The sequence below is a fragment of the Prionailurus viverrinus genome, chromosome C1 (assembly GCF_022837055.1).
Source record: "Prionailurus viverrinus isolate Anna chromosome C1, UM_Priviv_1.0, whole genome shotgun sequence".
NCBI classification, from domain to species: domain Eukaryota; kingdom Metazoa; phylum Chordata; class Mammalia; order Carnivora; family Felidae; genus Prionailurus; species Prionailurus viverrinus.
The window spans coordinates 46339972-46352444 of NC_062568.1; the positions used below are offsets into that span (position 1 = coordinate 46339972).

General features: G+C 37.5%; 1 protein-coding gene across 1 annotated transcript in view; it reads left to right on the top strand.

The window, feature by feature from the left end:
- Nucleotides 1–11559, top strand: part of FRZB (frizzled related protein) — a 32092-nt gene extending 20533 nt beyond the window's left edge. Inside the window, exons 3-6 of the mRNA XM_047873763.1 lie at nt 2247–2312; nt 6461–6665; nt 7051–7114; nt 11267–11559. Coding sequence (XP_047729719.1) covers nt 2247–2312; nt 6461–6665; nt 7051–7114; nt 11267–11383 — 452 coding nt within the window. The 3' untranslated portion in view covers nt 11384–11559. The remainder of the gene's footprint in view (nt 1–2246; nt 2313–6460; nt 6666–7050; nt 7115–11266) is intronic.
- The last annotated feature ends 914 nt before the right edge of the window (nt 11560–12473 follow it).

Genomic DNA, 12473 nt, shown 5'->3' on the forward strand with positions numbered 1-12473 from the left:
AGTAAATAATAGATTTTATTTTACCACTGTAGAAACCAAAATTTAAAAACCTTATGCAATTGGAAGCTGAGAGAGGAAGACTCCTAGCAAAATTATTAGCAAATTAAAGAAATGATAATGGTATTACTGCCTCTGTAAAAGTCTGGGAAATCAACTGTTGATAGTTAAAAAAAAAAAAAAGCTGTTGCTATCTTACTTAGGGTGGCAGGTGCAAAAAACATAATTAATAATGCAAGCAGTATATCCCTCTATGGTTTCTTTGTAATTTCCCAGTTCTTGGGGCTTTGGGGGATATATATGTAGATGTGAGTAACTGAACTTGAGAAGAAGAATAATTCTCCAAATTTTTTGATCTAAGATATATTTTTCATGAATACACTTAGGTATGAATACGTTTGGTTTGAGCTAGCATAAATAGGTGAAAGGAAGTTCTTCCATATTTGAGCCTTGTAGATATAAATTTCCATGTCTCTTTATTATTTTATTGAGCTACTAGTTACTTCAACTAGGCAGATAATTGTTTATAGCGAAAGGGATTGGAAGCATGGCAAGGGTCACATATATGGTATGGTATTGCCACCTCTGAGGCTAGCAGATATAAGTGCACTGTAGATGAATCAAATATAGTCCCACCAAGAATGTAACTGCTTCGCTATTAGCTATTAGGAAATGGTCTACCTATGTGCATGTAGTTGTGTATATATAGTTATGTAAATACCTACTTGAAATCTTCCTAAATCACTTTATAATAAAATTTTTAAAAAATCTCTGGGAATGTTATGGAACCCATTGGTCTATGCTTCAAGCAAAATTATATGGTAACAACATCATTGAATCATATTAGATTCAATGCAGTGATATTTGGTATAGTTTTGCCAAGAATTTTTATTAGAGTATGAGCAAATTTCTAAAGAATTCCAAATATGTAGACAATTTATTTACATGCATTACATTTGAAAAATACCTATTTTTAAATGATAGAAAAAGTACAAATCCCTTTCTGTATATGGGTGAGGATAGTTTGTAAATCAAAGACTATATCAGTTACTTCTTCAGAAATAGTCTCATCTTAAGAATCTCTCCCTCATGAACTCTTCATAGGAATGTAAATTGGTACAGCCACTGTGAAAAATAGTATGGGGGCTTCTCAAAAAATTAAAAATAAAAGGGTGCCTGTCTGGCTCAGTCAGGATAGCATGCAACTCCTGATCTCAGGAGTGAGATCTCAATGTGAGTTCAAGCCTCACACTGGATGTAGCACTTACTTGAAAAAAGTTAAAAGTAGAAACATCAGATGACCCAACATTTCCATTACTGGGTATTTACCCAAAGAAAACAAATACACTAATTTTTATAGATATATACACCCCTTTGTTTATTGCAGATTTGTAAAGTATGGAACTTCTCATTTCAAATTATGTACTTAGTAAATTTCTTCCAGTAAGTATAAAAATATCATTGAGTTAAATAGCAGTTATTCTGCCTATACATGGGGCTCATGGCCTCTCTTAAGAACTTCACTAACTTCACTGGGTTGTAACAATACATGCTTATCTCATTGAGTTGCTTTTATTTTTTTTTTAACATTTATTTATTTTTGAGACAGAGAGGGACAGAGCATGAACGAGGGAGGGTCAGAGAGAGAGGGAGACACAGAATCTGAAACAGGCTCCAGGCTCTGAGCAGTCAGCACAGAGCCCGACGGGGGGCTCGAACTCACGGACCGCGAGATCGTGACCTGAGCCAAAGTCAGACGCTTAACCGACTGAGCCACCCAGGCGCCCCTTGAATTGCTTTTAGATGCAGGAAATAGTATTTGGAAAAGTGCTATGTAATGTGTAAAGCATATATGAATGCAGGTGGTACCCCACAGGGGTAAACCAGTTGCCTGAGCATAAGCAGGAAATTGCCTTTCAGTAGGCATTGGTTCTGCTTCCATAGGCATTAAATGCCTTTTTTGGGGGATTCAGGGGTCATGATCTCTTCTTGCATGGTAGTGAACAGGGTTTCCTTAGGATTCGGGTGGTTTGTTGAAGAGTAGGAGCTTATGAGCATACTCACATTAAATAAGAGGCTAGGTAAACGGAATAAACATGAATGTAGTTCCAGGAGAAAGAGATCAAACACATAGAATTACTAAGAGCCTCTTCGCCACCAAATTTGGATCTACCTTACCAAAAATGTGAATGAACAAAAGAAAGCTCATGTTGAATTTTTGCTGACAGCTAAAATGTTGTATTTTTCAGAACGCTGCAAGTGTAAGCCTATTAGAGCTACACAGAAGACCTATTTCCGAAACAATTACAACTATGGTAAGGATAACTGCTGTGCTAAGAAAGTTGTGTGTGTGTGTGTGTGTGTGTGTGTGTGTGTGTGTGTGTGTGTGTGTGTGTGACAGAGAGGGAGAGAGGGAGAGAGGGAGAGAGGGAGAGAGAGAGAGAGAGAGAGAGAGAGAGAGAGAGAGAGAATTAGAGCAGTTTAAGAATAAGGCTTAAAACCAAAGACAGACAACTTTTAAGCACATAGTCCCCTGTCCCAAATAATTGAAATGTCTGATGGGCAAAATTCTTAACCAATGCTTGATTTTGAATCATATTGGGCAGCATTGCTGGCATCTAGAACCATGTAATTAAGTAAGTACACAGAGCTGCATTTCAAACTAGATTGCCCTCTGAGAGGCTGAGGAGGATTTGAGCTTGAATGTTTGGGGCTGCATGGGTTTTCAGTTTTGCTTCCAAGTCAGCTTCACTGGGGTGAACAGAGGAGGACTTTGATGCATAAGGGATGGATGGTTAACAGAGGACAACTTGGTTTCTCCAATCAGTCTGTCTCATGGAACACACTGACAGAGCTGGAAAGTAACACAGAAGTTGTTAGTATTCAATTAAGGAAATGTTTTGTTGTCTAGCTTGACCTAGAAATGTGACATTTTGATAAAATATTAATCTAAGAGCCACCCATCTAAATGTAGCCAACAGACTTAAATGGAGGAAAAAGCCTCCTGTCTTTGTACCAGGTACTGTGCAAAGTGACTTCTATACACTATCTTTTATAGTTTCCTCAACTGCCCCATGAGATGTATTATTATCCTAATTTTATCAGTGATTATTGAATGTAAGTTGTCCTTTCTTAAATTATTTAGAATGTACTTTTGGGTACTGGCATGCTTCAGAGTCACAAATATCAATTACTCTTATATTTAGACAACTCAGAATTTTCCAGTTGATACAACAAGGGACAAAAAACATTTGCTGTAATCCATAGGCATTTTATTGTGATTTTTTTCCTGGGCATCTATAAGATTAATAAAGGTCATATGACTATATCTCTGAAGATGATTGTTGATGTGGAGTCAATGAATAAACATGACAATTAAATACATTTTTAGGGGCACCTGGGTGGCTCAGTTGGTTGAGCGTCGACTTTGGCTCAGATCATGGTCTCACAGCTCATGGGTTCGAGCCCCGCGTTGGGCTCTGTGCCAACAGCTTGGAGCCTGGAGCCTGCTTTGGATTCTGTGTCTCCCTCTCTCTCTGCCCCTAACCCACTCACATTCTGTCTCTGTCTCTCTCAAAAATAAACATTAAAATGTTTTTTAAATACATTTTTAAAGGAAACTTTATTAAAATGAGAATTTTATTATCAAATTTACAGGCCTTACGTTAGAGGACATAGAACATATATAGCAAATTTATTTCTGTACTGTTGGGAGTAGGAAGGAGAGAAATTGGTAAGACTCTGTAAGAGTAATCTTTGATATCTATGAAAATATCATGTATTAGAAAGTATAAAATAGAAAATTCTCAGGTAAATCTCTTTGAAATAAATGTACTAATTTTACAAGTTTTTCTTCAATGGAATAAATTTTTATTTTTTGCTTACTGCTCATCTTAAGAGGAATCTAATTTCTCTTAGCCAACGGTGGCTTGCAAGGTTGAAAGGTTGTTTTTCTGAGAAGTCAAATGCCTGGCTGCTAATTGGAGGATCCATTCTTCTAAAACCCAATGTGAAAAATCACAGGGAAATGGAGGTCTTGATTTTTAGGAGATTAGGTTTTCAAGATTGAAAATGTTTTATGGACTTTTAAGTATAGTTATAGTAAAAAAAATCATAATAAAAATGTTATTTCAAGGGAATTTTGTTTACTTGGTATTTATTTTACTTTTCTTATTTTTACTTTATCTTACTTTCTTAGTGCTTCAATGGTTGATGCTGCTGTTTTGATTAAAAGTTAAAAAACTAGTGCTTACAAGTCATGGAAAGAGAAGATTTTTGACACAGTAGCTGAGGGAATAGTATAACGTAAAATGGAATACAGATCACATTTAATGGGAGAGAGATCATTTCTTTTTCATGGCCAAACAATAACCAGGTTGCCCAAAGTTGAAGGATTTCATGTGTCTGCAGCTTAATGTGGAACATCTTTGGGGGAAGTCAGGCACTCAAATGATTAAATAGAAGGAAGAATGCTGAAAAGAAAATGCAATTTAATTTCTAAAGTCTGTTGATTTTTGTCATAAGTATCTGCCTGTGTCTAATGAGAAAACAAAGTTGGGGCGGGAGTAAATGATAATTCAGATGACCTGTGCTTCATTCAGATTAATTCAGTAAAAGCTCTTGAGCTTTAACAAAATTACTTGAATAATAAAGTAAGTCTTGTAGAGAGATATTTTTTTTGGAGTGGGTACATGTGCTAAAAATTTCTAATGAAAATAGTAGACACACTGAGTAAATAAATCATTAGTTTGAGAACATTTGCACAGTTTGCTAATCTCTAAGAGTTGATGGATGCTATGAAGCACATTTACATAAACCAGGACACAAAAAAATGCCTGCTAGCTGGGCTTGTCAATTTATCATCTGATTCCCCCAAATGACATTTCAAAAAAGGGCAATCTTACTTTTTGTTAAAATACAGACTAGAGAGAACACTAATAAGGGATTTCTTAACTCACAAGTTTCACCAAGCAGGGACAGCTGGGTAGTTATGTTTGTTTGCTGTAAGTTCTCATACTTTTCTCCAGAAACTGAAATACCTGAGAAGCAAAAATGAGATTTTGTCCTGAAGTTTTTAGAATTTGCAATTTAATTTCTATCATACATATATTGTACTGGTGGAATGTTATTGAATGTTTCCATATAGACTTGGGGCATTGATGAGGGGAATGGTTTATTAGCTAGCTTTATGTTTTCATGGATTACTTTTTTCCATTCCTGTGTAGTCCAAAAGACCCTAAAATACATGGGAAGGAACTCAGATGAAAGTGTTTTGCAGATCTGTTCCTAAGAGGCTTTCAAAAAGTGGATTAATTTGGATATATTGTGTCTTCTTCCATATAACATCCCTAGATATTAAACTAGAGCAGCCGGGGAGCCTGGTCAAAAGCCATTGGCTTCTTACTAATTGATGTTTTTACTTCTTTGTAGGCTTTTCAAACTCCTCTTTCAAAAAAAAAAAAAAAAGGATAACTCATTTATCAGAAGGAGGAATCTAAAAAATTTGGCTCTTCCAAAGGACAGAATACCCAGACTAGACACAGAACTGTGCTTTCTAGATTCTGAGACAAATACTTTGACTTTGCAGCAAAATTGGTTATTTTTAAGGCAGTTCATCTTTATGTTGAGGAGTGAAGCTGGCTCTTGTGAGATAAATTGGGTGTCAGCATTTCCACTGAGAGAGGTAGATTAATGCAATTGACACATTAGACCATTGTCCGTACCACATAAGAGGAAGAAATGTTGGAGTGTCTGACTTCAAAGCAGATGGAGGAAACAAAGTCAAGTGGTAGCAGTTTTTATTCAAAAACAAAGTGTAGTATACTCACAGGAAAATGTAAAAGATAATCTGCTCTGAAATGAAGAAAGGAGCTGATGTCTAAAGAGTCACTAAGGTAAGGAGGTGGAAAGATGGTGGAAACAGTTGGGGGACACTGTAGAACAGGACTTGAAAGCACTGAAGACCCCAACTCTTTAGAAAATCTATGAATCTGATAGAATACTGACAAGTAAAGAAAGCATATTCAAGTACTAGGTCTTTACATATAGTGAAATTAATATAAACTTCTGTTGGTAGCAATTGAAACTACATGCATGCACACATTCCAAATAAAATTTTGGAGGAAAATCACATCAGATTCACTCAACCTTTGATTATCTAAATGGATTTTTCACTATGAAGTACATGCACACAGGTACACACACATATACATGTGTATATATGTATACACAAATATACATGTACATACAAATTGGAAGGGGATCAGGGCTGAACATTAAAGGGGGCAGGTGTGTTGTGAAGTGTGTCATTCACTAATGTCTAAGGCAAACATCTGATTGACTTCTCCATTCGTTGAGCAGGAAGTGGATATGAATTGACTAGAAAGAAGTCTACCTGTCTTTTTTGAATGGGGCATCTATCATGTATCATATTACCATATTGACTTTATTTTCTTTTATCCAGTCATTCGGGCTAAAGTTAAAGAAGTAAAGACCAAGTGCCATGATGTGACTGTAGTAGTTGAGGTGAAGGAGATTCTAAAAGCTTCTCTGGTAAACATTCCAAGGGAAAACGTTAACCTTTACACCAGCTCTGGCTGCCTGTGTCCTCCACTTAATGTTAATGAGGAGTATATCATCATGGGCTATGAAGATGAGGAACGCTCCAGGTAATTCATTCCCTAAAGGTTCAGAATAATTGCTATACCTATCATCTCTTTATTTCATTTCTCTAGACGTCTTACTCTGGAGTTCTTACCTGGGGATCTAACTCCTAGGGGATTACAGATAGGTTGTATTTGGGTCCCTCAATATCATTTACTGGATAGAAAAGTATATGTGTGCAATTTGTGTGTGTGCATTTTTCTGGGGAGAAGGATCATAACATCATTTCTTCTTAAAGGAGTCTGACTCACAAATTATTAAGAATTTCTATTCTAAATCTGGCTGTCCTATTGTAGAATAAACAGTAAATCTTTCTTGGCAACGATTCCTTGTATTTTTCAGTAATATCTTTTAATTTTTCAAAAATGGTTGCTTCTTTAAAAAATACAGATTACTGTTGGTGGAAGGTTCTATTGCTGAGAAATGGAAGGATCGACTTGGTAAAAAAGTTAAGGTAAGCCTATATTTTATGTTCAAAGTGATACATAAAGTAGAAAACCAGACATTTGTCATTTAAACAAAATAGCTGCCCTTAACAGCATGAGAAATATTAAAACCTGAGCTGTGTGTGTGTGTGTGTGTGTGTGTGTGTGTGTATCTCAAATTCTAACGACTGAGTTTGTTTTAATGTCAATTTCATTTAAGGAGTGAATTCTCTATAAGTGTATCAGAGATTTAACTACAGTTGCCTAACTTCTCACAATGAGAAGTCTGGCTATAGTCAGTCCAGTCCTGGTTGGGTAGCTCCACATTATCATTAGGGCTCCAGCTCCTTCTAGCTTGCTGTTCTGCCATTTTTTTTTTTAATTTTTTTTTCAACGTTTATTTATTTTTGGGACAGAGAGAGACAGAGCATGAACGGGTGAGGGGCAGAGAGAGAGGGAGACACAGAATCGGAAACAGGCTCCAGGCTCTGAGCCATCAGTCCAGAGCCCGACACGGGGCTCGAACTCACGGACCGCGAGATCGTGACCTGGCTGAAGTCGGACGCTTAACCGACTGCGCCACCCATGCGCCCCATGTTCTGCCATTTTTTTTTTTTTTTAATTTTTTTTTTTTCAACGTTTATTTATTTTTGGGACAGAGAGAGACAGAGCATGAACGGGGGAGGGGCAGAGAGAGAGGGAGACACAGAATCGGAAACAGTCTCCAGGCTCTGAGCCATCAGCCCAGAGCCCGACGCGGGGCTCGAACTCACGGACCGCGAGATCGTGACCTGGCTGAAGTCGGACGCTTAACCGACTGCGCCACCCAGGCGCCCCTGTTCTGCCATTTTTAAGGGCATTGCTTCCATGCTCATGTTCACGAGGAGGTCTCAAGATGGCTTCCCACCTCCAGTATCACACCTACATTTCAGGGAGAAAAAAAAAAAGAGGTAAAAAGAAGTTTCCAAGTGCCCCATCTAGCAATTTTTACTTAGGTCTTAGTCTCATATCCATCTCTAGCTGCAAGAGAGGATGGAAAATGCAGTTTTTTAGCTGGGCATAAATTGCAGTTCTGGGAGTCAAGAGGGGAGAACAAAGGATGGGTAGGAAACTACCAATGTTGTCCCAATTCGTAGACACCAGTTCTTCTGTACAAAATGCAGCCATGTTCATCTGTGTATAAGACATCTGACCAAATTAGGTCCTTAGAGCAGTAATGTAGCTTTGTTTTTAAACCACTGATTCTTAGATTCTGTAAGTGATACATTTAAAAAATCACAATAGGGGTACCTGGGTGGCTCAGTCAGTTGAGTGTCTGACTCTGGATTTCGGCTCAGGTCATGATCTCATGGTTCATGAGGTTAAGCCCCACATTGGGCTTTGTGCTTACAGCACAGAGCCTGCTTGGGATTCTTTCTCTCTGTGCCCATCCCCAGCTCATGCTGTCTCTCTCCAAATAAATAAACTTGAAAAAAAAATTTTAATTTTTATTAAAAATTAATTTTTTTTCAACGTTTATTTTTATTTTTGGGACAGAGAGAGACAGAGCATGAACGGGGGAGGGGCAGAGAGAGAGGGAGACACAGAATCAGAAACAGGCTCCAGGCTCTGAGCCATCAGCCCAGAGCCCGACGCGGGGCTCAAACTCACGGACCGCGAGATCGTGACCTGGCTGAAGTCGGATGCTTAACCCACTGCGCCACCCAGGTGCCCCAACTTGAAAAAAATTTTAAAAATCACGGTATATAACCTTATTATAGAAGGTTAGAAGGTTTCATTTCTTTTCTTCTTACTATATACTAAGCTAATCTGTTCCAAAGAAAGGAATGTATGCGCAGATTGGCAAAGAATTGAAAAGGGTGTGTGTGTGTGTGTGTGTGTGTGTGTGTGTGTGTGTGTGTTGTGGGCAGGGAGGGAAAAGAAAGAGTGGGAATTGTACCAAACATAATACATCCTCTAACTTCTGTGAGTTTGAAGGCTTGGGAAACATTTACAGGGTAAGTTAAACACCCCTGAGCAGTTTATCTTATACATCTGGCACTTGACACAGCAGACACATTTGAGTTGAAGTGACCTACAAAAATGTAAAGGGCATTATTTTGCAGGGAGAAACTACCCTTCAGTAAGTTCTTTTTTCCCCTGGTATATTTGTCAAAAGTGAGATGTATTTCAAGTTCAGACTTGTGGGAATTCTCCATTTGTATCTATTTTCAGTTACTTTGGTGTTTATTAAAAAGTGGCTCTTCTTCAGTAAGTTGGAATCTCTTACTGTTCTTTTAATTTGGTTTTCTGCTTGCTAATGCAGAACAGGAATTTGTCCTAAATTCCTGTACCAGTTGGAAGAGCTTTCAACATCCCTGCTGCAAAGCATGTAACGAGGCTTGCTTGCTGCTTCTCTTTTGGTACCAAAACAATTACCATCATGTAAAGACCCAGGACACATGGCTTGTTTATCCTATTTCTTAGGCAAACATTTTCCATTGCTTTCTACAGGGGACTCATAGAATTGTTGTGAAATTCTTTATATCTCAGTCTGGATGTAAACATGCTAAAGGGAAGAATTAAATCAATAATGTGAACATTTTTTTTAATTAATTTATTTATTTTGAGAGAGCGAGCGCAAGCAGGGGGAGTCTGGGAGAGAAGATCTGAAGCAGGCTCTGTGCAGACAGCAGTGGGCCTGATGTGGGGCTCAAACTCATGAACCGTGAGATCATGACCTGAGCTGAAGTCAGACATTTAACTGACTGACCCACCCAGGCATCCCAACAATTTTTAATTGATATTGCAGATACTCATGACTAAATATCTTGGGTAGGAAAATCTCTTTTGGCTAGAATTATTGAGATCTGTAGTTTAGTTTTCCTGTCAATTTGAGGATGTAAAAAAGAGTTTTATGGATTTTCCCTTTTCAGCTGATTTTTTTTCTTCTTTTTGCTCAGTGAATAGAATAAGAATGAGATAAAGACCTTCTTTTGGTTTTGCCATACAGATGGTTGTCTACCTAAGTCTCTGTTAGAGCAGGTTGTTCAAATCAAAATATTTGGTCTGCCTTGGGCAGCTGAGAATCAGACTGTTTTTTAATATGAAAAACAATAAGATTGTAAAGTATGCTAAAATGAAGAATTACTTTCAGTAATTGAAAAATGATAATTCTATGCTAAGCCCTTCAGATATTTTTCATTTGTTAATCTTCAGAACAGCTTATAAGTATATTCTATTATTAATTCCAATGTGCTAATGATTAAAATGAGGTTTAATAAGTTCAAGAAACTTTGCACGGTAACTGATAGAGTTAGAATTTGGGCTTGGGCCATCTGACATTAGCTCCTTGCTGCTCAAAGTGTGGTCTTGGGGCCAGCAACATTGGCATCACCTGGGAGCTTGCTACATATGAAGATCGTGGGCCCCAGCCTAGACCTATTGAATGAGAATCTGCAATATTAATATCTCCAGGTGATTTCTGTATTCATTGAAATTTGAGAAGTAGTGCTGTGGTCCTTATTCACTACGTTTAACACCAATAATATAACTTCCTTTTATTATATTACATGTAAATACTATTGGTAGTGTTACTATGAAATATTAGTGAACTTGACTGTGGTCATTAGAAATATTGGTAATGTCGGCTTTGTAAAACAGAATGAGTGCAGGACCTTATCTGTTGTGATGGTCGCACTTGGTAGATATTACTTGGAAATATGTTTTTAAGAGATCTTATTTGCCCCCCAAATTTCTATTTTTTTCACTGCTTAAGTCACATATGTTTTAAAAGGCTATGTTCTGATGTATTGTAGAAGAAGAAGATGAAGAATAGCCCTTCAAATTCTCTGTGTAAATCTTCCATTGGTGATCCCCTGTGTAGTGCCAGACTTGTGTATGTTAGTTCTGGAAATACCTGCAGATTTTGATAGATATTTTTGTCGCCATTTGATGTGGAAATTTTAAGTTTAAGGTCTGATATGAAAACATAACTGATATAGGTGGCCAATTTGGTGCTTTTTATGATCAGAGAATTATGTTCATGTAGCATCAATTTTGTTATCCTGGGATATGAATTTTATACTTTTGGAAAAGGATTTTGAGTTCTGACTTTGAGGTCTTACTTAGTTGTTAGAATAATAGAAATGATGACCCAGGTGATACATGCATGTGAGCATTTTCTGTTTTGAATTTCACAGCGCTGGGATATGAAGCTCCGCCATCTTGGACTCAATAAAAGCGATTCAAGCCATAGTGATTCCACTCAGAATCAGAAGTCTGGCAAGAGCTCCAACCCTCGGCAGGCACGCAACTAAATCTTGAAATGCAGAAAGAACACCAGTGGACTTCCTATTAAGACTTGCATTGCTGGACTAGCAAAGGAAAATTGCACTATTGCACGTCATATTCTATTTTTTACCACAAAAATGTGGTAACTGATATTACTTCTATTTTCTCTTTCATTTTCTGTTTTTCTCTTCCCTCTTTCTTTTTTCTTTATTGTGTTCTGAGTGCAGCTCCTTAAATATATGTATTCTGTTTCACTAATCCTGGGCAAACTATTCTCTGCAATAATAATAAATTAAACATGTTGATACCAGGGCCTTTTTGCTGGAGTAAATGTTAATATGCTGTTCTGCACCCAGATTGGGAATGCAATATTGGATGCAAAGAGAGATTTCTGGTATACACAGAGAGCTAGATATGCTGTGAAACCTAGTCTGCTCATCTAATTACAGCCTCATTTTCACATGCCTTTTGGGCATTCTCCTCACGCTTAAAAGTTCTGAATGTTTATAAAGGTAAAATGGCAGTTTGAAATCAAATGCCACACAGGCAAAGCAATCAAGCACCAGGAACCATTTATGAGGAAACGACACACAAGATAAATTATTTGCAAGATTGGCAGGAAGCAAAATAAATAGTGCTAGGAGCTGGGGAAGGAACATTTTGCCTGATTGAGAAGCACAACTGAAACCAGTAGCTGTTGGGGTGTTAACAGTAGCATTTTTCTTTTGACAATACATTTGGTTTGTTTGTGAATATATTAATCAGCATTAGGGAAGTGAATTGTAACTAGACGTCTGCTGTTATCAGCGTACCTCTGTTAAGTTTGCTTCCCTTTAAATAAACCCATTGGTGTAAGGTTTTTTTTTTTTTTTTTTGGCATCTTTTAAAATCTTGACTTGATGTGTTGACCAGGAAAAGAAAGTATGTATGCATGTGCACCAGGGTATTATTTTTGAAAGATACATAGCTCTATAAAATGCTGTAGTTTGCAGCATGGTAAAATGTGCAAGGGTGTGCCTGTGTGTGTGTGTGTGAGCGTGTGTATGTGTTTGTGCACTCACACCCAAGCTGGACTGAATTACAGGCCTGTACTTGATTATTTGGATTTGTGCTGTT